Source organism: Pituophis catenifer, unplaced genomic scaffold (assembly GCF_029215685.1).
Source record: "Pituophis catenifer annectens isolate HBS135680 unplaced genomic scaffold, rPitCat1.0.hap2 SCAF_2, whole genome shotgun sequence".
In the NCBI taxonomy this organism is placed as follows: Eukaryota; Metazoa; Chordata; class Lepidosauria; order Squamata; family Colubridae; genus Pituophis; species Pituophis catenifer.
In genome coordinates, this window is record NW_027256882.1 from 123396456 (window position 1) to 123422735 (window position 26280).

Consider the following 26280-nt stretch of genomic DNA (forward strand, 5'->3'; position numbering starts at 1 on the left):
GGATGCGGCGCCCTTCTCCCAGCTACATGTGGAAGCATCTGCTGGGAGTGACGGCCAGAGCCATGTCTGGAGGGGGAGCCCGTCTTCAGCGTCCCCACAAGGACCCGCTGCGCCACCTTCGCACGCGGGAGAAACGCCACGGGGCCATCGACCGCAAGGGCCCCAACACCGTTTACCTGCAGGTGGTGGCGGGGGGATCGCGAGACATGGGAGCGGCGGTCTACGTCTTCTCCGAGTACAACCGGTTAGTCTCCGCCTGATGCTCTCGCTTCCTTCCTTCCTTCCTTCCCGGTTCCCTTGGGACACGTGCAAGAGGCGTCGCATGAGTCGAAATGTCCTCCTTTCTGTTCGCTGCGGTACAAGTAGTCCTCGACTTAACAGCAGTCCGTTCAGAGTTACAGCGGCGCTGAAAAAAGTGGCTTAATGACCGTTTTTCAGGAGGTTACGACCTTTGCAGCATCCCCACACGATCGATCGCGTGATCAGAATTCAGACGCTTGGCAACTGGTTCATATTCATGACCATTGCAGTGTCCGAGAGTCATGTGGTCACTTTTTGTGACCTGATAAGCAAAGTCCATAGGCATAACCGGATTCAGATTCAGGATAGGAAGCATATCCTTGTGCATCTGTCTATTAACAGCCGGGTTAATAATTTACCAGCTGCAATGATTCACTTTACAACTGTGGCAAGAAAAGTCGTAAAATGAGGCAAATGACATTTAACAAATGTCTCTTAACAACAGAAATTATGGGCTCAATTGTGGTTGTAAGTCAAGGACTACCTGTAATGCATCGGCCTTCATTCTGTTAATGATCATGTAATAGTTTGCAGAACTAATTATCTTTTTGCTAGGAAGCGTATCCTTGTGCAGGTGTGTGAGACTAGCCTCATTTAAATGATGGAAGAAAACTCACGGTTGACATTAAATATATCTTTGAGAAACTTACTTTATAATGCCATATTATTTTATGTATTTATTTGTATCCCACCCTTATTATTTTTGCAAAAAACTGCAAAAATATGGCGAACATATCCAACACACAGTTGTCTTGCTATTTTCCCCACAACAACAACCCTGTGAGGTGAATTGGACTGAGAGGGAGTGACTGGCGCAAGGTCTCCCAGCTGGCTTTCATGGCTAATGGGGACTTGAACTCAAGGTCTCCTGCTTTATGTTGAAGGAAAAGCAGCTTGTCAGGAAAAAGATACCCTCAATTAGTAAAGAGCAATCATACTTTCCCTAGAAAGCCTCCCCAAAAATGAGTTAGTGTGTAGGACTGTACATAGAGAAAAGACATTTCATTTTACTTAGCACTCTTTCTAAGCAATGGTAACATTCAAGACACTTAGTATATTTCTTACTGAAAGAGAATTAAAGCTGTTATAGAAGCTGTTGGATTTCCTTTTACTTGCTCTTATTATTTTGTTCATGATAGAGCCAGTTTGATATAATGTAATGTTCCTGAACTAGAAAGTAAGATACTGTGGATTCTGGTCCTCTCTTAGGCATAAAAGTTTGGATGATGTGGTTGGAGGATTAGACCTTAGCCACCCAAAGAAAGTTAGTACAGGTTGGCTGATTTTTTCAAGGATAATCATAAGTGCTTACTCATCTTTCCTTTGAATGATGTGAAGACTGGACTAGTTTGCTCCTGTTCTCACCATTTGTTCATTCGGAGAGGATGAAATGGCTGCTTCTATATCTCTGCTGCTTAAAGACAGAAGAAAATACCCTAAGAAGCCATACACTGATGTTTTCTCTCTAGGTAGTATTCCTTGCTTTGGTTCCTGAGCTGGTAAAAGAGGAGAATGGGTAGGAGCAGCTCCTAATTATCCTTCCTTGTTCATTCTCTATCTGCTTCTAGAAGGCCAACTTTAACAAAAGTGCCAATGCTTACTTCTTTTTTCTCAAATATGTTTTGAAGAGAATTCAAGATAAGAGATAGCTATTTTACGTGTTATTTTTTTCTTTACCAAATGCACTTTCCCTCCCTAAATATAGAGCAACTTTAAGTATTTTTTCACCAATATGTATTTAGTGTCACTTCTAATTAAGTCTTTGTTCATTTGAGCTATAACCCCATGATTACTAGACAGAGTCCTAAAAAGGTGAATATTGCAGAGAAAAATCAAGCATAACTATAATACACTTCCCTTTAACATTTTTAATTGTTTACTCTGTTCAGAAACAGTAGAAGTTGGTATATGGTTGAGACTTCCCAACATTTTAACAACCCTAAGTATGTCCCTAATACACTACAGGGGGAAATTTATGCTAGTGCTAAAATGGCACAAAATAATTTTCTCTTCTATAAAACAAAGCAACCCCTTTCCATTTTTGTTAAACCTGTGCCAACTGTATTTTAATGGTTTCAGATGCTCTCATTGTGCTATTAGAGATAGGGTTTCATAATTCTAATTATTCTTCCATTTCAGATATCTTTTTAATTGTGGAGAAGGAATGCAGCGCCTTATGCAAGAGCACAAGTAAGTGAACCAAAAATAAGGTAAATATATTGAGGTGTGTTAAATATCTTCAAATCATTTGTTGATGTGAGCTGTACAGACAGTGGAGTGGGAAAGAGAACCAGGGGCAACAAAGTGGAGTGCTTCTAAGGTGTGGTGGTTAACTGGGATCAAAATAGGAGAGAAAATAGGAATGCCACCTTGAAATATTGGATGGTTGCAGGTACCACCTACAGCTTCTGTTATTAAATCCCAGTAATGCTGTTGTGAATTATAATCAGTGCGTGGAATGTGTGGAAGAATAAAAAAGTGCCCCAGTTGATGCTTTAATTCAGAAAGCATATAGGACTAATTTTAGTTGGCAGGGAGAAAAGAGGCATATAAAGTTCGTTCTTTATAATTATGCATCAGATGTTTTACCCTTTGTATTTGCAGTAATGAGTAGCCATTGATAGGCAGGGAACAAATTCATGCAGCATTTAAAAAACTGCTATATGCTTAATTTACAAATCAACTTTGAACCTACAGAGAGTTGAATTATGCCTTGGAGGACTTTTGCACAATTTTTAATTGTGCATTGGTGGTGCTCATAATCACTCATGCCTTGGTCTCCTCCCTGGTGGAATATTGTAATGCACTGTACATGGGTCTGCCCTGAAAAGTATCTGGAAGGTTGAACTGGTGCAAAATGAAGTGGCGTGGCCAGATTTATTGCCCCTAAAATGGCACACCTGCACTCAGTTCCACGAGTTTCATTAACTACTAGTTTGCTTCTGAGTTCAATTCAAGGTGCTTCCCCCCTCCCCCCTTAAAGCTCTTCATGATATGGGTGCAATTTTTTCATAAACAATATGAAATGTTTATGAAATATGAAATTAATTTTAGAGTATTTTGTAATTATGGTTTTTATGACTTTATTGTACACCACCCAGAGTCACGTTTCTGTGAGATGGGTGGCATATAAATGAAACAAATAACAAAAATAAAAATAAGTAAACCCTGTGTGGATTTTGAAATTTGTTCTTTGAGCTTTCATTTCCTAAAATAGTAACACGGAGTTTTATGGTTACTTATTACTGAATTTGGTTTGTTTTGTGTTTTAATGTGTCACCTAAAGCTGCTTGGACAATTGAAGAGACTTATAAATGGAATGAATTAATGAATGACTCAGTCAGTGATGATGGGCAGAAGTAGGTAAAATATTATTTTAGTAAATTCCATTAAAAGTTTTGTCTTTGTATTGCAGGTTAAAGGTGGCTCATTTAGACAATATCTTCCTCACTAGAATGAATTGGGCAAATGTTGGTGGCTTGTCTGGTGAGTTTGGTAGATAAATACATTCTATATCCCAAATTGTGCTACCTCCTTTGCTTCTTGCTTTCCCTTTTCAGTTTATATATTTTAAAAAAAGCAGTTATCAGGAATGCAGTGAAAGAAGGGAGAGGATTACTAACACAGCAACTACCAGGAAAAGGGATTATACCAGGGATATTACAAAAGATGTTTGAGAAATTGGGAAAGAATATTCTAAAATCAATGACAGTTGCATGAATTAATTTGTTAAGAAAAACTTGGCTAAAAGATTTGCAAATATGGAAGAGAAAATTGGAAGAATCTGCAGTACAAATAATTGGAGAAGTTAAAACATATTGCGGAAAAAATGGAATTCCCAGAAAATATGATGAAAACAGTAACCAGAGAAATGAATGGACCTGGATGTGGCATAGCTGGAAGAAGGGGGGAAGAAATTAATCAGAGATAGATTAATTTTGGAACAACCTGGGGAAGGCATTAAGTAAAGAGCTGCCAATGTTTTAACACAATCTATGGAATGGGAAAAAGAAGATGTAGATATAAAATATGTAAAGATGAAAAATGTTTCTCTGTCAGGAAGATGACAAAGAGATCAAGTTATACAACCGGACCCGGATTGTGGGGGCAATAAGCTGACTTTGTATAAAATATACAAAAGTATGAAGGCTATTGGTTAACGCATTGTAAGCCTCCCTGAGTCTCAGGAGAAGGGCGGCATATAAATAAAAAAACAAAACAAAAAACCCCCCCAGTATTTCAAAAACAAAACAAAAAAACCCCCCAGTATTTCAAACCAAGTTAATTTTATCCAAAGAAACACCAACCAGAAGATTCCTACAAGGAAAAAATATAAAATAGACTTGTTTGAACAGGGGTAACATAATAAGTACTTTTTGAGGAAAATGGTTAAAAATGAGGGATTTTTGCTTTTATTAATTAAAAAGGGGATATAGAACCTTCCATAAGGCCAGTAAAGTTAGAATCAATCTAAGCTCCAGGGGAACCATGTTTAAATATAATAGATATTGATATCTATGAACTATATGTTTAGTTTATCAGTATAAACTACGGTAAAATATAGGTCAGTGATGGCTAACCTTTTTGCCGTCACGTGCCAAAAGCGGGGATAGCGCGGGGGAGGGGGTCACGCACGTGCATGCCCACACCCATAATTCAATGCGCCCCCCCCGGTGCATGTGTGTGCGAGCCCCCCACATTCCCCCCACTTTTGGCACATGATGGCCTGGTAGGCCCGGTAGGTCCATTTTTCACCCTCCCCAGGTTCCAAAGGCTTTCTTGGAACCTGGGGAGGGCAAAAACGGCCTTACCTCCGCTGGAGGCCCTCCGGAGGCTGGAAACGGCCTGTTTGCTGACTTCTGGTGATACCGGAAGGCCCGTTTTTCGCTCTCCCCAGGCTCCAGAAGTTGGGAAACAGGCTGTTTCCTACCTCTGGAGGGCCTCCAGTGAGGTGGGGAAGGCTGTTTTCACCCTCCCCAGACTCCTAGAAAGGCTCTGGGGCCTGGGAAGAGTAAAAAACTGCCCCCCCCCCGCCGGGAGGCCCTTCGGAGGCTGGAAACAGCCTGTTTCCTGACTTCTGGTGGGCCCGGAAGGCCCAAAAATCAACTGGCCAGCATGCACATGCGCACTGGAGCTAAGCTAGGGCAACGCTCGCATACCCACCAATATGGCTCCGTGTGCCACCTGTGGCACACGTGCCATAGGTTCGCCATCACGGCTATAAGTAGTTCTCGACCTACAACCATTTGATCAGTGACCAGTTATGATGGTGCTGAGCCAATAATGGTTAGGCTAGTCTTTGAAATTGCAACCCTCCTAACACCCCAAAGGTTACATCATGATCTAGGTCAGTGTTGATGAACCTTTTTGCCACTGAGTGCTGAAATGGGTGTGTGCCTGCAGGGGAGCACCAGATACCGAAGAACAGCTACCTGGTGCACACGCGCAGAGCTCCTGAAACCGGAAGAGCAGCTATCAGCCTCTTATGCACCTCTGCACACACTTCCCTCATCAATGTACCTTGTATATCCTCCAAACAACGGTGCCTCTAGTATACCCCTTCACCTTCACCTTTGTGCCGCCTCCTCTGTGCTTCCCCTTGCTCCCTCCTCCACCTGGGAGCAGCCACTTACCATCCTGTAGGCCTGGGTTTTGAAACTTCCTGCTGGCTTCTCCACTGGCCTTGATTGTGTGAACTCAGCAGGAAGTTGTCTCATCTAACAACCGTGGGATTCAGTTAATGATGGCAATTGGAACTGCAAGGATTGTTGTCACTAAGTGATACAGTCAACCATAATCTTTTTCTTTCTGTGTTGCTCAAGCAGTACTCTTTTTTTCAAGTTTTCTGCAATTTTATCTAAAGTGATTTGTAACATTCACACTCTTTATCCTTTCATCCAGGAATGATTCTTACCTTAAAAGAAACAAGAGTTCCCAAATGTATTCTTTCTGGACCACCCCAACTGGTGAGTTGTGTTGTGCTCTTTTTTTGCAGTGATTATCTACTCAGTTATCTTTTAAGAATAACAGCATAGAATTAGGTTTGTAATAGGGCAGTGCATGCATTAACTTTTTTTTCAGAATAAGTGGTATGATTTTACATGAGCTGACATGCATCTATTTAAGTTGACTTTAAAATTGATAGAATTCTTAGGATTTTTAAGACATTCACATTTTTTCCAGTTTCTACAGAATTCTAATGAAATACATTTAAGAATAGAAAGATACTTCTCTTGCATAATGTCTGAAGTCTGTCTTTGAAATCACTTGTTATAGCCATAGTTAATGTAACTGCTATCTGTTCTGGACTAAGATTTCTGTAATTGATATCCAGCTTCTGAACTGTTCACACATATAAGCTATACAGGACAGTACATTACAATTTAACCTGCAGAATAATCTTGGTATTCTTTATCTGGGAATTAGAATAGTTGCATTCTGTGCTATATAAATTGCTAGAGAAATGCAGATTTGGGGACATAATACTTATTCCTTACTTTCAAAAACATTACTTTCTTCCTTAAAAATACCACTTAAACTGTGATGAGTATTCCTTTTTTAAAGATACTTTTTATTACTTTCTAAGGCTGCTTGCATATTGCGTATTTTAGGAGACAAAATAAGATCCATTGTTCTGACTTGATGTAGTGTAATAGTTAAGAATTGGGAATTCCTAGGTTTGAGTCTCAGCTGCAGTGAACTAAATAAATTGCTTTAGAGTTAGACAACCTATTCTTCCTATCTGCACCCCACCTTTGTGTGCCATAATATATTTCAGGATTGTTGAAAGGATATTAATGAGATCACATGTATGCCATATTTTGAATGCTTAAAAGTGTAGTAAAATGTAAAGTGTTTTATTCTATTAGGTGAAGTGCATAATATGTGAGAGTAATCAATGTTACTAATTTTCTAGGAAATAATAGTTGTCATTCTTATTGTGTATATTTCAGCAAAAATATTTAGAAGCAATCAGAGTATTTGCTGGTTCAATGAAAGGAATGGAGATAGGTAAGTGCTATCTTTCAAATTGTATTTTAAAATCACAGTTGCTGGTGGTATGCTGTTTTGCATGTTGGCTGATCAAGAAAAGAATTGCTCTACATCTTTGCTTGTTTTTCTTGATTTCATGCTGTGCTGCCAGCTTTTAAGGTTACTGGCTACATCTTTTCTTTAAAATGCATACCAAAGCCTTCTTAAAGCTTGAAACATAAGAACTTTAAACTGTGTTTGATGTAATTTTGTTTAGGTCTCTTGTACAATTTTATCTAAAGCAGTAGCTCAAATAACTCAACATTCATTTTTCATCTATGTTGTTACTAGTTGTGCAGTCTTTTTTGGCGCCAGAATATGAGGATGAAACAATGATAGTACAACAGGTCCCTCTGGTAGGTAAGTAAGGTATCCTAATTTTAAATCGGGAGTGGGTAGAACACAGTAAATTCTATGCTATAGAGATCTAAGCATCATACCAATTCTATCACTTCTGATTCTGCAATATTGGGAGGTAGCAATAGAGAAACCCATAGTTGTAGAAAATTTTGCTGTACTGTAACTTTATTCCATAGTTTCATAACTTCCTTTTTGTGGTGGTTGGTGGCTTTTATGCTGGAGTAGAGTATACACTAAAATCAATATTGATTGATTGAACTTATGCAGCTGCTTATCTCACTTGCGTGTGACTCTGGACAGCGTGCACAATTAAATCATACCACTTAACCATTAAAATTAACTAAAATGATTTTAATCATTTAAATGACTTAACACTACAGTTTAAAAAAAGCCACAATAACAAAAAGAGGATAGTGCAGTCTAAACTTATACACAGTGCAGCCATTTAAGAGGCTGCATACCTCCATGGGATCCACAAGCTTGATGCTGCATCCAAGTTTTAAGTGCCTTTCAGAAGGCCAGCAGGGATGGGGCAAATCTCACCTCAAGGGAATGTTATTCCAGGGGGTGGGTGCCATGGCAGAAAAAAGCTGTCTTTCTGGGTCCTGCCAGATGAAGCTCCAATGGGACCTGCTTTAAAATTTCCCTTCTGCTTTAAAATAATAACCGGCACCTTGAATTGGACCCGGAAGCATCGTGGCAACCGGTGCTGCTTTCAAGCAGAGGAGTAAAATATACAGTTCTTGAAGCACACGTAACTATTCAAACCACAGCATTTTGTATCAGTTGAAGCTACTGGATGGTCTTCAAAAGTAGCCCCATGTAATATGTTAACAGTAATCCATTTGGAAGGTGTCTAGGGCAGGGATTCTCAAACTACGGTCCACGAGCTGGATACAGGCCGCTGAAGCCAAGAATCCGTCCCACATGGGACCACAAGGCTGCCCCGCCCACATCGCCCCGCCCACCCATCAGTCTGGACCCCCAACAGTCTGATGGACGATGAATTGGTCCCCTGTTTAAAAAGTTTGAGGACCCCTGGTCTAGGCTATGAATGACTGAAGTTACAGTCCCTTGGTTTAGGAATGGGGGCAACTGGCACACAGCATGAAACTGTGCAAAGGCCCTCCTGGCCACAACAGCTACCTGCTTTTGGAGCAGAAGTTGTGAATCCAAAATAACTTCCATATTGTGCACCAGGTCTGTTTGGATTCCACTACATCCAGCACCAAAGATGGTAACTCTCTGGATTCAGAAGATCCCAGTATCTGAAGCCACTTAGTCTTGCCAGGGTTCAGTTGAATATTAGGGTAAATACTTCATTAACCTAATTCAAAGTTTACAGATGGCATATTAGCTTTTCTTGAGTCCAGTACTGTGGGTCAGATGGAGCTGCTGCCTAACACTGTGATCACTTCCAGTTTTTTTATAATCACATATCATTGGGTGTTGGGTGAGATGAATGAAAACCCTGATATTTTCAAATTATTGGTACGTGAATGACAATAATGAGGTTTGTTTAATATTCTCCAGTAGCTACTAACATGCTCACTGAGAATTCTGTGTAAAACTGTTCTTAACAGACTATGAAAATTGAAGTTTTCTTATTTTCTTGTTTCATATATAATACAAAGCCATAAAAAATGGTTTGTATGTTTTTGGCTCATTTTTGGACAATGCTGTGTCAATAGAGGCAATCGTGGCCAAATCAGTGAAATGCAGTTCTGTACAATATATGAATGTATTCAGTGTCTGCAAAACAAAGAGATGTACATATTCTAACATTCTTGCCCCTTTTCTCTTTCCACCATTTATCTGAAACAAGCAAAAGCCGACTGTGAGCAAAGGATACACCCAGACTCTAAATTGCTAATAGATGAGGATGATCAAAAACATATGTCAAGGCCAGGATCGCCCTCTGATATGAATAAACAGTCACCTGATAAAATAGGTGAGGAAGCCTCACTCTTTGTTAATGAAATGGGACCCACCAGGAAGTTTTCATGGTCGGGGAGGGGGAATTTTCCAGATACGCAGTTATAATCTAAATTGCTGCATGAAGTTTAAAACCGTGTCCATCTATATTTCACAAAAGAAACTATCATAGAAACTGGATAAATTTAGGAATGTATGCACTAACAATGTCTTAATATTTTTAAAATATCAAGTTTTTATCAATGTTTTGTCATATTAACTTAATATACGTAATTTATCTTGATGTTTTTGGGTCTATAATGCTCAAGCTGGTTTACATAAAATACTTAAATACTATTGAGGGTGTCTCTATTATTCTGGCGTATGGTATTGTTCTGGGGTGACAATATTTTCCCCCTCCCTTGCAGTATTACATCCCCCCCCCACAACTTTAAAAAAAAAAGGATAGAAATTCAGGAACCTTAGATTTTCTCAGGGGTAAAATAAAATTATTAAGTCTGTGTGTGTGTGTGTGTGGGTGGATAGATAGATAGATAGATAGATAGATAGATAGATAGATAGATAGATAGATAGTTAGTTAGTTGCCATGTCTGCTCAAATGTGTAAGATATGGCTCTAGCGTGATGTTGTGTTATCTTGTTGCTTTTGGTAAAAAGCAGACATTTTAAATGTTATGTATATATTGACACAGGATTTATTTGTCTGTTGTGGGTTTTTTTTAAGGCAGCAGGAGACAAATATTTGAAAGGGACCCATCTCTTGTTGTTGCATATGTTTGTAAGGTAAGAACATTTCTCCACATTGAGGGTACTTCAATTACTGTTGGGGATTCTATCATGGTATAAAGATTCAGTGTCATGCTGTAATAATTCTGAGCTAGGGGAACACTTGATATGAAATAGATATGATCCAGATGCTTTGCTTATTAAAAAAGCTGGGTGAAAGAAATGCTAAGATTCCAATCCTCCTAAGTATCCATTTTTAGGATTTCACTACATCTGGGTTGCATGTGCTTGGATGTTTCTCATATAAATTGTGGAAATAAATTGTCAGAGAGCTGTTAGAAATGGTAGGAGTTAAAAGTGCATATTGCATGTCATAGATTTATAGAATTCTGCCCAACATTTGTATTTATAATTGTAGCTTTTGATGATCTTAGACCTGTCTTCCTCATGAGATGATTTATTAGTTTTATGTGTGCATTGCTTACACTTGATCTTAGCCAAAAGGCTGAGAAACAGTGCTTAGAATGGCATGGTCGCCTAGAGGTGAAGATGCTTGCCTTCCACTTGGAAGGTTGAGAGTTCGATCCTAGGCAATGGCAGATGTTTCTCTATCAGGGCACAAAGAGAAAATACCTGCTGCAAACTCCATGTAGGTGTCAGGAAGGGCATCTGGCCAGTAAACACTCAGCTCCACTCAGTCACAATCCCCCCCCCTCACTCCATCTTGAAACAAAGGGATAAAGTTGTAAAAAGAAAAAAAAAGGTGTGCATTGCTTAGTTCACCAAGTGTATTCTGCATTCCTAATAAGATTTTTCATTCCTTTTTGTTTGGCAGCAAGCCAAATATGTCTTTCTGTCTTCTTTTAGTATTTCTAATGTTAGTGTTGGGTTGTAAATAAATGAATTTTATGATATAATGTCAACTTTACCATTTGAGATGACTGAACACACTGTTCGGAATACATGGTGAAATAATCAATATTTGTCTATAGGTCCATCCAAAGAAAGGAACCTTCTTAGTTTTAAAAGCAAAGGAACTTGGCTTGCCTATGTAAGTATGGAATTCTGGTGAATGTTTATATGTCGAATGTCATCAATCTTCATAGACTGGCTAACTTTTTTTGTTTCGTTTTAGTGGCAATGCAGCAATTGCGCCCATAATAACAGCTGTGAAAAATGGAGAGAATATCGTGTTTGAAGGAAAAGAGGTAGAACTTTTTGAAGGGTCCTTTTATTTAGGACCTTTTGTGTGTGAAATTAGCTGGGCATCCCTGTTTTATGAATGTAACCATGGCTTGTTTTTTTTTAGTTTATTGTTTAGGGCAGAAAGATTACAACCTAACATTCTTGTTTGGCCTTTGCTTCAATCAGTGGGAATATTTAAATGAGTTGAGTCCACAAAACTATTGATTTGTGTAATGTGAAAAAGCACATGGAAGTTCCTCACTTATTCAAAGGGAAACTTTGAAGTTGGACCTGTTCATCATTATGGGTTGAGGTGAACAGCTTTCTGAGCTCAAACATTCATATAACTTGATGGAACAGTTTGACAAACAACAACAAAACCCTTCCTGCCCTGTGATCCCTGCTTCTTGGTCATTATAGGAAATGTTTTCCAGTAATGTTCCCCTCCCTGTTGAAACGTGGACTGTGAGAGACTTTAATAAAATATGTGTATTGGTGGTGTGCATTGACCTGTGTATCTTATTACAGATCTTGGCTGAAGAACTTTGTACGCCTCCAGAGCCAAGTATAGTGTTCATTGTATTGGAGTGCCCTCATGAAGGATTTATAGATTCAGTCTGTGAAAACAGTACACTGCTAAGGTATGATTAAACAAAAGCTCAGCTGTTTTCATATCTCGTATTAAGGAATCACTGGACAACAGCTTTCTTGCCATGTCTTTATTTGTCACCATGTCTTTTGGAAATATGAGTCTGTTTTTAGACTCGTCAATCCATGTCAACAACCCGTTTATACTAGGTCAATAAGATGTGGCAAAGTATTAGTAAATGAGAAAATTATATGTACTGCATATAGGATTGACTCCTTCAGTGGGTGTACAAATACAGATAGTCCTCGACTTATAACCATTCATTTAGTGATCATTCGAAGTTACAATGGCAGTGAAAAAAGTAACTTATGGCCATTTTTCGCACTTAAGACTGGTCCAGCATCCCCATGGTCACCCAATGAAAATTCGAATGCTTGGCAACTGGTTCAAATGGGGAAGCCAAATTCACTTAACCACCAGATTACTAATTTAACAACTGTAGTGATTCACTTAACAACTGTGGCAAAAACGTTCATAAAATGGGACAAAACTCACTTAAGAACTGTCTCAGCAACAGAAATTTGAGGTTCAAATTTCTCTCATAGGTTGAAGAATACCGATGGTTTGAAACTCAGTAAAATATTTAAAAATAGTGCAGACATGCTTATGGTACAAATATGAGCTTGTATTTTTGCAGCCACAAAACTATCTACGTTTGATAGTTTTATTTATAGTATTCAGTAATTTAAGGCCAGAACTGAATTTTTGACCTCTAGGTCCAATGTTGAACTCTCCTTTATCAAAGTTAGACTGGCATTTTGAGATATAAGGCTGCATTCTTTTGCTAAATTCTGGTCACCTGTGGAATCTATATGCCCAGGCCTTAGTGCTTGGATCCTGTAGATAATGGGATACTAACTATCCTGCCATGTGATTACAGTATATTTTAGAAGCATAATCTGCCATCTTGAGAATTTCTGCTTTTATATCTAACCTTTTGTTGCAGGTATCAGCAAGAGAATCCAGAAAATTCTGTGGCTTTAATTGTTCACATCACTCCAGATTCTGTTCTGAAGGATAGTCGGTATAAGCAATGGTTAGAAAGGTTTGTGTCTAGCGTTAATTGATTTTCTTTGCTTTACTTTGACATAATGCTGGTATTTAACTCAATTGTTTCCATTAGAATGATAATTAGCATTGTTTAATATTTGGCACTTACACAATTTTTGAAGTGCTATCCACATGTTTGCAATAATACTTAACCTATAACGTAGAACAATATTACAAATATAAACAGAAAAAGTTAAGTCTGTATCTAAAAGAAGAGAATCTCAGACTGTAACATAGGGAGCTTCTGACTTATTCATTGTCACGACAATATATCAGCATTTAGGTTTATTTGTTTTAATGTATTTCACAGGCAAATCTGTGATTGGAAATCCAGTGACGTAAGCATGATAAAAGCTTCTGGGTGTTTCTCAGATGAGAACATTTTATGCTTTTTCTCAATTGCTCTTTTTTACTGATACTGTTCTATCACTGTGGTGAATACTTGTGGTAGAACATCTTGTGTTCTATTTTTAAAACCTTCCTTATATGGGAGGTTGACATACAAGTGAGGAAGTCCGGTCTTCATGTTATGAGTGATAGACATATTGCATTTGTATACGTAGGTCCAGGTGAAAAATACAGGTGAAAGATCCAGCAGGGGACTGCAGGCAATATAACTGTTTGACTATTAGTGGGGTGATGGACATTGCAGCCAGATTGCCCTCATAATATACCTGACCTCTGATTGTACTAAAGCTATTGTGAGAAGCACCTAGAAGAACAGACAGGATGAGTCAAGGCATTAGGCTGTAAATAGCTTCTATTTTGCTTGGATAGACAATGATGGTGAAACCCAATATAAAATAGAATTTCTTTACCCTATTTAGAATATCAAGTTTTAAAATATGCCTGATTTTTCTTACCCCCTAGCTTTGGTGAAAATACTCAACACTTGATACTCAATGAAAATTGCAAGTCAATACATCATCTTCACAGCTACAGAATTCAAAGTCAGCTCAATTACATACATCCAAAGATCTTTCCATTGCTTAAAAACCACCACCCAAGCAAGGTAAGACGATAATAATAGTAAATATTAGTTATGGAACAACTAGAAGGGTACATGCTCTGTTTCAGCCGGTTTGGTAGCATGCTTTTATGTTTTTCTGTCTACCCATCAGGAAGAAGAGGCTGAGTTCAGTGTGCCTGTGACTCAAGGAGAATGCCTCCTCAAATACCAGCTGAGACCCAAAAGAGAATGGCAGAAGTTGGTAGCCATTTCAGTTTGCCTTCGTAGTATGAATTCAGTCTTGGCCAAAGACTTAACCTCCTTGACAGCGAGCATAGAATTTCTGCAGTTTTTAAAAAAAGATTTCTACCCTTTTCCTCACCAACTAGACATTATTTTAATATTAACAAAATGAAATATCTTTTGGCAAAACATCAATATATTTTAATCTCCATGTTTTGCTCCATAACCTTGGAAATAGGCCAGAGTGGTACTTGTTTTAAATTGTGCTTACTAAATAAAATAAAATACATAAGGATACATAAAATATTTTGAAGCAAAATATTTGAACTTCAGATGCCCTCTTCTGAATCAGAAATGCCCCATTTTGAGCATAAGCACTGGTTGTAGAGGGAATGGTTCGGAATCATTTCCAGAATGCTCAAAGCAATCCATACGGAGCGTTGTATTTCATGTCTAATATGATATACAGGTTTAATAAATCACTATTAAAAAATTGAAATACGGTACACAAAAAATATGCTCAGAAATTTATAACATAAAAAGCAATCCCAGAAAATTTGAGATTGCTTAAAAGTCTCTTTCTTACTTGTCAATCGTAAAGAAAAATTAGATATTGATAATCATGTTGTAATGTTGCTGTTAAGCTTGATATTATAAATGATAAAAGGAGAAGAGAAAAGCCACGTACTAAGTTTAGATAGAAGTCAGCAAGCACCTTTTCTTCTCATAGTAGACCTTGTTAACTTAGTGGCTGAGTTGCTTTTTAGTGGGAGTGGGGAACAGTTGTTTCTGAGTCTAGAAAGCTACATAGAACTTGGAAGTATGAGCAAGTGACCAAACAATATAAAAATAGAACTGCATTTCAAACAGTTGTTCTCTTGTATAGCATCTTGAATTAAATTTATAAATTAGGGGCAATGCATTTTTTTTTAACAGATCTGTGGCTTTTGTTTTGAGATCAGATTGTTTGAATTGGGTGGTCATATAAACACACCAGACAGATAGACAAACAAGAAAATAGATAGGTCGGCTGGCCTGCTGGCCAGTTGACCTCAGGAATGTTTGGTCAGTGATGTGCTAGGAAGTGGGAGAGCAAAAATGTATGCATTTTCTGGCAGTCTGTAGGATGGCCACTCTTGAGTAAACGTTTCCCAAATTTGGTAGGTTTTTCTTTGTGATAAAAGTATCAGAATGGTTAAGAATAATAAAATAACCCTTGCTCTTAGGAAATAAAATGCTTATTAATCGCTGCTTATTGTCTCTTGTGTTTTTTAGGGACGCTCTTTTTAATTATAATCCTGCTGAATATGTAGCCGAAGCCTTGCAACTCCCTGACTTCCAGGATTCGGTGCAGATATGCCACGAGAGTTTGTCAGCGAAACCAGCATCATCAGGTCAATAAGCTATTTGCAGGATTTTATCAACATATCCAGTCAAACAGCTGATTCATTTAATAGATATAAACCTGTATAAAGAAGACAGTTTGATAATCTCTAAGAGACAATGGTTAAAAAACAGGTTATCAACTTTGAAGGCGCCCACTTCTCTAATCATTTGTAAACGTTGATATCCTTTGAGTTACTTGTGAGGCAGCTATCTTCTGAAGTAGAGTATTGTGTTCTGTCCATGCAAAGATTATGTTTTTTTTTTTTTGTTAAAGCCGCCTAATTTTTATGGTATTTCTGAAGGACCGTTGTTCAGAAACATCCAACAGTGAAGGATGCAATCTCTATGTTAGATAATTTTTGGGACAATATTTGCCCGTATTTTGCCCATCTTTCCATGCAGGTAGCTTGTATCTTCAAGCTGAGGAAAAAAAGATTTTTAGAACATTATAAAAAAAGTAATTTCTTATAAATTTAGAACTGCTTATTTGTAAGCTGGCCTTGGCGAATGTGGTCAAATGCTTATAGTAGAATGTAGAATTCAGAATAACAGTGTGGGAAGGGACCGTGGAGGACTTCTAGTCAGGAGACCCTATACCATTCCAGAAAAATGGCTGTCCGATCTCTTATTAAAAACCTCCAGTTCTGGAGGTAAGCCATTCCACTGGTTAATTGTTCTCACTGTCAGGAAATTTCTCTTTAGTTTTTGTTTATATTACGGGCTTCCTATTCTGCACAAGTATTTCATTTTTCAGTAACAATCCATATCTTTGCACGTTGTTTGCATGCATTTATCTGACTTTTTCTTATTTTCTAGAAACCCAAGGTTGCTATCCAGAAGTTGTGTTCTTAGGAACTGGCTCTGCAGTACCAATGAAAATACGGAATGTTAGCTCTACCCTGGTAAATATTAGGTAGGTTATAGTTTTGAGGAAAGTGGTAGGCAGTTTCTCACAAGAAGATATGAGTGGATAAAATACCTGATTTGTAACTTTTCCAGCAGGAAACATTTGCCTTCGTTATTGATTCTGATTTCAGTGACATTCAACTGGAAATTGATATAGGAAAGAATCCTTTGTAATGTTTCTGTCTTGATCTCACTAGTAGATGTTAATCTACCAGTTGCCTTCTTTATTTAATTGCTGACTCCTTATTTCTTTATCAAGTTGAAATGCTTGTTCTTTTAATCATACATTTGAGAGCTAAAATTAAAGCAAATAAGCAAAGGTTATAAAAGTAGAATCTTCCATATTAAAATAAAGGGTGAATCTAGATTGTCCTAGGATATGGTTCTACAGAAAAATGCAAACTAGGATTTTTAAGTGTACTTTTTCAATAACACATGTAGATGGTGAGACGACATGCAGCAGAACTACTATCTTAAACTCTTGTTACATGAAATATTGTGAGGGAAAATGTAGCATGTCAGGTTCATGACTTCTGTAAATGCAGTTTTTTAATCTATTGATAATTATGCATATGTTCTCTTGCTAGTCCTACTCAATCTGTGCTTCTTGATTGTGGGGAAGGAACCTTTGGCCAACTTTGCCGCCACTATGGAGATGAAATTGACAAAATATTACGCAACATTGCAGCAGTATTCGTTTCACATATACATGCCGATCATCATACAGTGAGTGGTATATAATAATTATGCTGTAATTTTATTCTTGTTACCAGTAGTCCTCCCTTAATAATGGTAACTGGCACCAGCTATTCTACTGCTAAGTGACATGATCATAAAGCACAATATCATGTGACTGAGCTGACTTATAGTGCCAGTTGCAGCAGTCCTGGTTCGCACTGTTAGGGCAAATCCCAGTGGTTGCAGTGTCCTGCAGTCACATGACATGTCAGCTTGTTGGAATTGATCTTGTTTGTTGAAAACTGGTGATGAAGATCGAAAATAGCAATCATGTGACTGCTGGATCCTGCAGCATTGTAACTGAGTTGCCCTGAGGTGAGGTGGGTGGCAAACAAATTTTTTGTTATTTAATAATAAAGTTTTTTTATAATAATAAAGTTATTTATTATTAAATAACTAAATTGCAATCTGGTTGCGAAGTGCTAAAATTGCAGTCATGTGATTGGGAATGCTGAGATGGCCATAATTATGGTGACCCATCGTAAATATCCCTTATTCAAATTCATCATAATTTTGAACGGTTATTGAATGAGTGATTTTTTTCAGTGAGGACTAACTATATATTGAATATAATCAGTGGCTCTGGATTTCATTGTTGCTTCTAAGTTTTCCTATCGAACTGTAGAAAATCCATTTATGTCGCTAATTTTCTCATTTGCAAACAACTTTGTAATGACATTAATATTGATTAATTAAACAGTGAGCTAAATTTGTTAGCATAAGTGTGACCAGTATTTCAACATTATGAACAGTATTTTCTAGCATTGTCTTCTATGTATTGAAAGGACATCTATATATAAAATTTTTGCCTTTCTACAATCAACTCACTTTAAGAATAAATATTTAAAGATGAGGATATAAAAAATAAATTTGCACCAATTCATATTTGCCAACTTTCTTTCTTCTAGGGCTTGTTAAATATCTTACTGCAGAGACATCGTGCACTTGTAAGTATTTGTTAATTAATTTATAGAATTTATAAAGCTTCTCATCTCATAGCAGTGACTCTCGACATATGATTGTAATAAATCCTGCCCATTATGGTCACATGTCACAATGGCCATTAAGTAAAATGTCTGACTTAATGATCCCTCCATCCCTGCTCTCCCCAATGCAATTATTAAACAGTTGTTAAGTGGAGCGCCTGAGGGTGAAGGAGGTCCTGCCCCAGCCCTCTCAAGATCTCCCCCATCCCCGAGATACCCCATCCTCTACTTCCTGCCCCTTGGGTCCCCATAGACTTTTTCCCACTCCCTTCGGATCCCTCCAAGCCTTAGGGCTGATTCCCACCCCACCAGGCCAAACATCTTCCTCCTCATTACTTTTTGAAGAACTCTAAGGCCTTCCAGAGCACTGGAATGGATTGTCTCATCATGTGGCCATGTGGTATGATTCCAGGAATGGCAGTGATATTGAATAGCTAACAGAATGTAGTTGAGCTTCCGGAATTGCACTATGTGGCTGAGGGAGAAAGCAACATTTTCTGCTTTGTTAATGTGGTGTGCCCAGCATTTCGGAAACCTCCAGGGCCTGAGGTATCTGAAAGGGTGTGTGGACTGTTAAAAAGCAGGACAGGTCGCTTTGCCTCTCAGATGCATGTCACGATTCTGGAAGCAGCTGCCGTGTTTTCAGTGGCTGAATTGCATTCTAATATCATTGCTGCTTCAAGCCATGTGGCTAGGGCACAAACTACTCTTTTGCTGCCTTAACCAGGGAGTGGTTTATCTCGTGACTGGTTTACTCATGGTGATCCAGAAGTGGCCATTTTGCCCTGCCCTTTTATGTCATCAGACAGATCACTCCATTTTGCTTCCAAATGAAATTTCACAGTGCTGCAAATGGACCGATATTTTGGAATTGCGCTTTAGGCTGATGGACAAGTGACCCCATTATAAATCAATGACTACCTATACAAAGATTAAAACCATCATATCAAACATCATTCATGATGCCCAGGTTAAACAATAATTCTCAAAATGAAAACAATATCACCAGTAGAGGTCACTCAACTGCCTGGCCTAGTCTTCAGAGCCTTTATGAAGGCTAACAGTACTGGAGCTAACTCGATCTCTGAGGGAACTCTTCACAGGGCAGGCACAGTCACAGAGAAGACATGACTCCTGGATCCACCAATATAGCACTGTTTGATGGAGGGACCTGAAGCATGGACTTCCTATTATACCTGGTAGGATGAGCAGAAACAGTGAGGGATAAAGAAACAATGAAGGACAGGTTGTCCTGCAAATAATCTGGTCTTATGCCATGTAGTGTTTTATAGGTGGCAACCAGTGCCTTGAATTGAATCTGGGAACCAATGCAGCTCACAGAGTAGTCATATATCTGCATGCTTTGGTGTTCTGGACCAGTTACAGCTTCTGAATGCTCTTCAAGGGCAGGCCCATTTAGAATGCTTTACAGTAATCCAAAGAGGAGATTACTAAATTATAAGCAAGACCTCTGGTTTATGAATGGTGTCATTAGTACACAAAATGAACCTGCGCAAAGGTTCCCCTAGTCACAGCTGTTACTTGCTCTTGGAGCAGGGGCCATGAATTCAGTCTTGCATGGCCCCTGGTCAAAATATGTCATTTCTGTGAGGGCTGAAGATGCCAGTTGAGCCAAAGCCTGTTCTACACAATTCAGACTGACATTTCCCAGGCATTGAGAAAGAATCGCCTTTGTTAAGAATACCTAAGTATCAGAAGAATAAACAGGGATTAATTCTTGTTTTGTATTGTGACCTCATGGTTTACTGATCTCTCATGCTTTATTTATTTACCTTTATTTATTTACCTTCTCTCAGGTATCCCAGGGTGAGTCTCATGACCCACTGTTATTAGTTGCACCCACGATACTTATGACATGGCTGCATCAATACCATGATAACTGTCAAGAGATTCTGAGTCATATCAAGTAAGTAGATACTTATGTGAGACATTGAAGTATATTTGTAGCAATATGTTACAATAATGTTTCTTTATCATAAGTTACTGTTGATTCTAGAATGACACTCAAAGATGGGTCACTTGAGGCTTCTCTGATCATACCTTGCTGTTGCTCCAGAAGTTACAGCTATGAGCATGCATTGTCTTTTTTTTTTGTATCAATTTGAATTCCACTCTTCATCAAAGCAACTCAGAGCAGTGTGCGTGATTTACCACTTCTATTCTTCTTGTAACTCTATATCATAAATTACTTCAAGAGAGCGTTTCTAATTCAAGGACCTTCATGGCCTTGTTCCAGTACACAATGCACTTAATCCAGTTGGCCATTTACCCAGTTAGATCCCTCTGCTGATGATCTTGGAACCCATTTTTTCCAGGTGTTATGGGCTAATTAACCTGGGTATCAGGAACATTTCATAACAGCACTAGCTCTTCTCCCATTGACCTAGCAAGCAGCAATAGATATGGCTTAAACTGTTCTGTCTCTTCAGCTTTTTTCCCCCTTGGAGATAGCTATGCAGAGATGAGGCAGTTAAATAGATTTGATGTTCCTAGGACACAGTTTACTGGATTGATTTAGCTTAGTTTAGATTGATTCTGCTTTGGACAGAATCTAGCCGTGTCGGAATCAGCTCATAGGATCAGTTGACCCAGTTGTGAAAACAGGGCAAGTGACTTTCAGGTCAGAATGGAGATTTGAACATCTGTCTCCTTAATTTTAATCTGGCAATAGTTTCATCAGCACCTTTATACTCAGTTTAGTTATGAGTTTGAAGATGCTAGAGGTCAGGCTGAATGAATTCATCTAATATAGTCATTTAGTATCTTGTAAACCTCTAGGAAAAGTACCTAATTTCTTTGTTGGGAGCCTAAATTGTTTTGAAGAGGAGGTATAGATACATTTCACATAGATTTGACTCAGTTTGGCAGTTATTTTTGAACATCTGCAGAATACTGATTGCATGTTCTTTAAATCATTGTTCATCTAGGTGAGAAAAATTATCAGGGTGACAAAATGTTTATTATAACCTAGCTGGTAACGGTTCCACAAAGTTTTTATTATGGATAGTTTAATTTTTAAAAAAGATTCAGCATAGATAGAGCAATTTTATATCCACATTGAGACGTGTCGTTCATTTCATTATTGATAAAATTCATAGAGAATGTGGACAAGCTGAAAATGGGATGAGCCATTAAGGTTCTTCTAATGAAATTGGTTGATATGAGCAGAAAATAATATTACCGTATTTTTCGGAGTATAAGACGCATTCCCCCCCTCCCCCAAAAAAGAGGGTGGAAATGTTGGTGCATTTTGTACACCGAATACAGCCATTTTTGGCCTCCTGAAGCCCCGCCCCACTCGTCTCATTTTGGTGAAAAATGGGCCTGTTTTTGCAAAAATTGGGGTACACAGAAGGTTTGGGAGGCCTGCAGAGTGCTCCTGGGGGTTGAGGAGGGGAAAAATGCCATTTTTGCAAAAAACAGTGTTTTTACCCTCCCCCAGCCCCCAGGAGCACCCTGCAGGCCTCCCAAACCCTCTGCGCACCCCGTTTCTCACAAAAACGGCCCCCTTTTTTCCTGTTTTTCACCAAGTTTTCGCAAAAACGGCATTTTTGCCCTCCCCCAGTCCCCACTCCCCAGGAGCACTCTGCAGGCCTCTCAAATCCTCTGCATGATCCCTTTTTCACAAAAATGGGCAAAAAATGGGTTTTTGCAAAAAATGGGACGCACAGAGGGTTTGGGAGGTCTGCAGAGGGCTCCTGGGGGCTGGGGAGGGCAAAAACACCCCCATTTTTGCAAAAAACACCCCCATTTTTCCAAAAATGGGGCACACAGAGGGTTTGGGAGGCCTGCAAAGTGCTCCTGGGGGCCAGGGAGGGCAAAAACTTTTTTGTTCTTACTTACCTCTTCGAAATCTTGGTGCATCTTATACACTGGTGCGTCTTACAGTCCGAAAAATATGGTACATTTGACAGCTAGTAACATACAGGAATTTGAAAAGAAAAACAAGTGGCCTAATGGTGTGCACTTATGAAGATAATGCTTTCTTCCCCTTTGATACCAGGTAGTTCTGCTCCTATGAAAAGTTCTTGTTCTTTCACAAAACCAAACCATAAATGCTTTTACTGTAATTGTGAACCCTTTTTTTCCTTTTCAGAATGATTCCTGCTCAGTTTTTAAAAGCAAACATTGATGTGTTCAAACCCAATGCAAAGGTGTACATTGAATCGCTTATGGAGAAATGTGACTTCAGAGAGGTAAAATAGTCATGGGATAGACTGGGATAGGAAAAAGCATACACAGATTCCAAGTGGCTAATGTGCTATGACGTTTAGTTTCAGACATGCGAAGTTCGGCATTGTAAGAATGCCTTTGGTTGTTCCATGGTCCATAAATCTGGTTGGAAAGTGGTCTATTCTGGTGACACCATGCCATGTGCTGCTTTAGTTGACATGGGTGAGCTATGCATTGAGTTCTACATTACTATATAGTTTGGGTCAACCACGTGTTTTCTCACACTGCTCTTCAAATGTTACAAATATGGTTTTCACAGGAAAAGATGCTTCTATGTTGATTCATGAAGCAACCCTGGAGGATGGAATGGAAGATGAAGCTATAGAGAAAACACACAGGTAAAGAATTTCTACCATCGTCATTTTTTCATGTAAGGGTGAAATGTAATAAAGATTTTTTTAAAAAAAATATTTTTTAAAATCTAAACTGTAACATAAAACATCTAGAGTTATAATTTATGTTCTCTGAATAATTATATAAGATTGAGCAAATGTTAATCACTTCAAGTGTTTGCATGTTTACCTGTTGTAATTAAGTCCAATTTAGTGTTGATTTTAGTTGAATCCTTTTTGTTTCGTAAGTTTGTTTTAAAATCTCTCCACCCATTATATTAATATGCTAAGAATGTATGTTTTGACATGAAGCAATGAATTACATATAGGGAATAAATGTGGCCCGCCTCAATATTTAAAGGTTTAATTTTGGTATTCCAAGAAAAAATTTGAGTCAGCAGTTTAAGATTCTAATACTTTTTAGACCAGGATTCTGATAGGAACAAGACTAGATGACTTAGTTTTCTGTGGGTCAATAAATTACTTGGCATTTTGAAGCAGGCTTCTGCTGATTTATTTAGCAAGGAATAGCAGCTGGAATATTCCATAAATGCTTTTATGTTGCTCCTATACTAGTCTTCCAATTTGTTTTTCCCTCCCTTCTTACATAATTTGCTATGAAGGATTCTGGGAAGATTTCTTTATTTCATACTGTGTTTTCTTGTTTCCTTTCCATAGCACTACTTCACAGGCTGTTGAAGTCGGAATGAGAATGAATGCAAAATTCATCATGCTCAATCACTTCAGTCAACGCTATGCTAAGATTCCTCTTTTCAGTGAAGACTTCAGTGAAAAGGTTGGAATTGCATTTGATCACATGCAGGTCAGTTAAAATTGTATCTTAAGCTAAGAGAGCTCCACATTTTCATGTGCTTCTTTTGGATATTGACTCTTTTTTCTAAATAGCCTAAAAATATTGATCTTGTTTACTAAAAAAAAAATAGTATCATAGATTAAATTACATAAAATTATATAGGGGGATCTCTGCTCCAGGATCTCAAAGTGTCAAAATTGATGACTCTGTCTTACTGAAGTGGATTCACAACTCACACTTTATAATACTATACAAGCATGTATGGTTTCTGTTGTTTTTGTCAGCACTCCTTTCTTGCTTAGTCTGCAGTTGCTTCTTGATTCCAAGTTATTCATTCTTCTGTGCATTAATTTTTAATTCTTTCTTTGAAGCAGCTCAAATTGCATTATTTGGAGGTGCTTTCCTTTATTTTCCCATTCACAAGAGAATGATTGTACTTCTAGAGTGATCTGATTTGAAATAATTTAATCTAGCAGTCCTTTTAAAGAATTTCCAGTAGATTGGCATTTCACTGGGTTGGGCTTAATCTAGTGAAATGAGCATAGTGTCTTCTCATTATCCATTTGGACTATCAGGTCGGATAGGAAGTCATTGGTTCAAGTCTCTCAGTTCCTCTTCAGAATGTATTTTCATCTCTCCATCGTGTACCTTAGTTCCAAAGTTTTTCAGTATTTCCCTTTGAGGGAAAGTGGGAATTGTGAATAACTACCTTGAATTGTCAGAGATTGAAAAGTAGGAAGGAATGATAAATATCTGGGCGTTCCTTTTCCAAATCATAAAGTTTTGTCTTTCTGCTTAAAAGAGTTTTTAGATGCTCAATTCAGAATTAGCCTTAGAACCAGCTTAGTTTTCCTCCTTCATATCTCACCTTTTTAAGCCTCCTATAGATACAGTGCATTTTCATTTTCTTGCCTGCTGTCACTCTCTCTCCAGACCATGCTTTGAAGTTATAGCCACATAGGAGTTCCTCTTACACACACACACATACACACACATACTTACACGGTTCTCTTGAACAATACAGATATATTGGTTCCAAACTTTAAGAAGAATTATAGCACACACCATTATCTTTCTGATTATAGGATTAAAAAGAGAGAGGAATAAGTCACCTTTTTTGTAGGTGTGATATCAGTCTGGTGAGGGTCAAGTCTAGTGACCTATTGGCCAATTCATGTTCTGTTCCCAGTTGGCTTTTCCAGCAGAAACCAGATACGATGGCATGTTAGAGTGGAAGAACGCTGATTTTAGAATTCTGAGATATTTTTTTCCTAGATATCAGAACATTTTAAATATGTAAGTGAACTTGAAAAATTGATTGGGCACTAGATTAGTTGTTCATCGGGTTTTTCTCAGTTCAAAAATGTTCAGTATTAAGGTGCATGCTACACATGTAACCCTTTACAAAAATTTAAAGGCTGTAGATTCATACAGATTCTGTACAGTTGTTGTTGGTTTTTTTGCTATATATTATTGGTTTTCTTTGTCAGGTTCGTTTTGAAGATTTCCATGCCATTCCAAAACTGATCCTTCCTCTGAAGGCCTTGTTTGCTGATGAGATTGAAGAGATGGAGGAGCGCCGGGAGAAACGAGAATTGCGCCACTTGAAAGAGGCGTTCAAAGCTTCCCAGACTGCCATGGGGAACAGCTCGCCGGCCAAAATGAAATTGGAATACACAGAGGATTCTGTTGGAGCACCAAATAAAAAACTCAAAACCACCAATTAAGCAAAGCAGCGAAGTAGCTGCTGTTCTATCAGGGAGAGTGACTTTAACACATGACATCTGATATGTGTGATACTGAAGACTCTAGGAGGTATCAACGCATTGAACTTTGCCAGATGGTTGGCTCTGGATAAATTGCCTGTGTTGCCTCTACAAAGCAGAGTTCCTGCTGGACATGTTAATAGCATAGCTAACAAAATGTACTTCCCACTGCATTATTCTGGAGACACTCTGGTCCGATGGCTCATTTGCCTGTCTGCTGGAAATATTTTATTATATGGTCATTGAGAAAAGTTGGGATCTGCATCCTATTATTTGAGTCTCAAAATAATGGTTAATTTCTTTTAAAAAAAGACCTTTAGGCTGGATAAGCTTGTAATGTTATGATCTTACTCACTTTTGGAGTTGTCACTGCTTATCTAAAATTAATTTTGCAGAATTCTTCCTATGAGGCTGTTTATAGCATAACATTTTAAGTAGTCATATTTTTAAATTCAAGGACCCAGTAAATAAAATGTACAGCATGGATACATTGTATGCACATTGTCCTAAACTTTATTCAGCTATATTATTGCAAGTTAGATATTTCATAGACATATACTAACCACCTAAATAAGTACAAACTAACTATTTTCATTGTATTATTCCCCCCAAAAGAAGCTCTTTATCCAGGTCAGCTACCAAAAGCAAAACAAAACGATTAGAGTTACAG

The 26280-nt window shown here is 38.2% G+C and overlaps 1 protein-coding gene across 1 annotated transcript; it reads left to right on the plus strand.

Moving 5' to 3' along the window:
• ELAC2 (elaC ribonuclease Z 2) lies at positions 1 to 26103 on the plus strand. The gene is made up of 24 exons (XM_070934465.1): positions 1 to 244; positions 2440 to 2490; positions 3716 to 3786; positions 6202 to 6266; positions 7254 to 7311; positions 7624 to 7692; positions 9518 to 9643; positions 10351 to 10409; positions 11345 to 11403; positions 11488 to 11560; positions 12066 to 12178; positions 13133 to 13231; positions 14107 to 14248; positions 14358 to 14443; positions 15704 to 15822; positions 16631 to 16727; positions 17308 to 17446; positions 18367 to 18405; positions 20262 to 20371; positions 22562 to 22661; positions 22740 to 22860; positions 22958 to 23036; positions 23709 to 23853; positions 25335 to 26103. Exons 1-24 carry the CDS (start codon positions 3 to 5, stop codon positions 25569 to 25571), a joined length of 2499 nt encoding a protein of 832 aa, XP_070790566.1. The 5' UTR covers positions 1 to 2; the 3' UTR covers positions 25572 to 26103.
• The last annotated feature ends 177 nt before the right edge of the window (positions 26104 to 26280 follow it).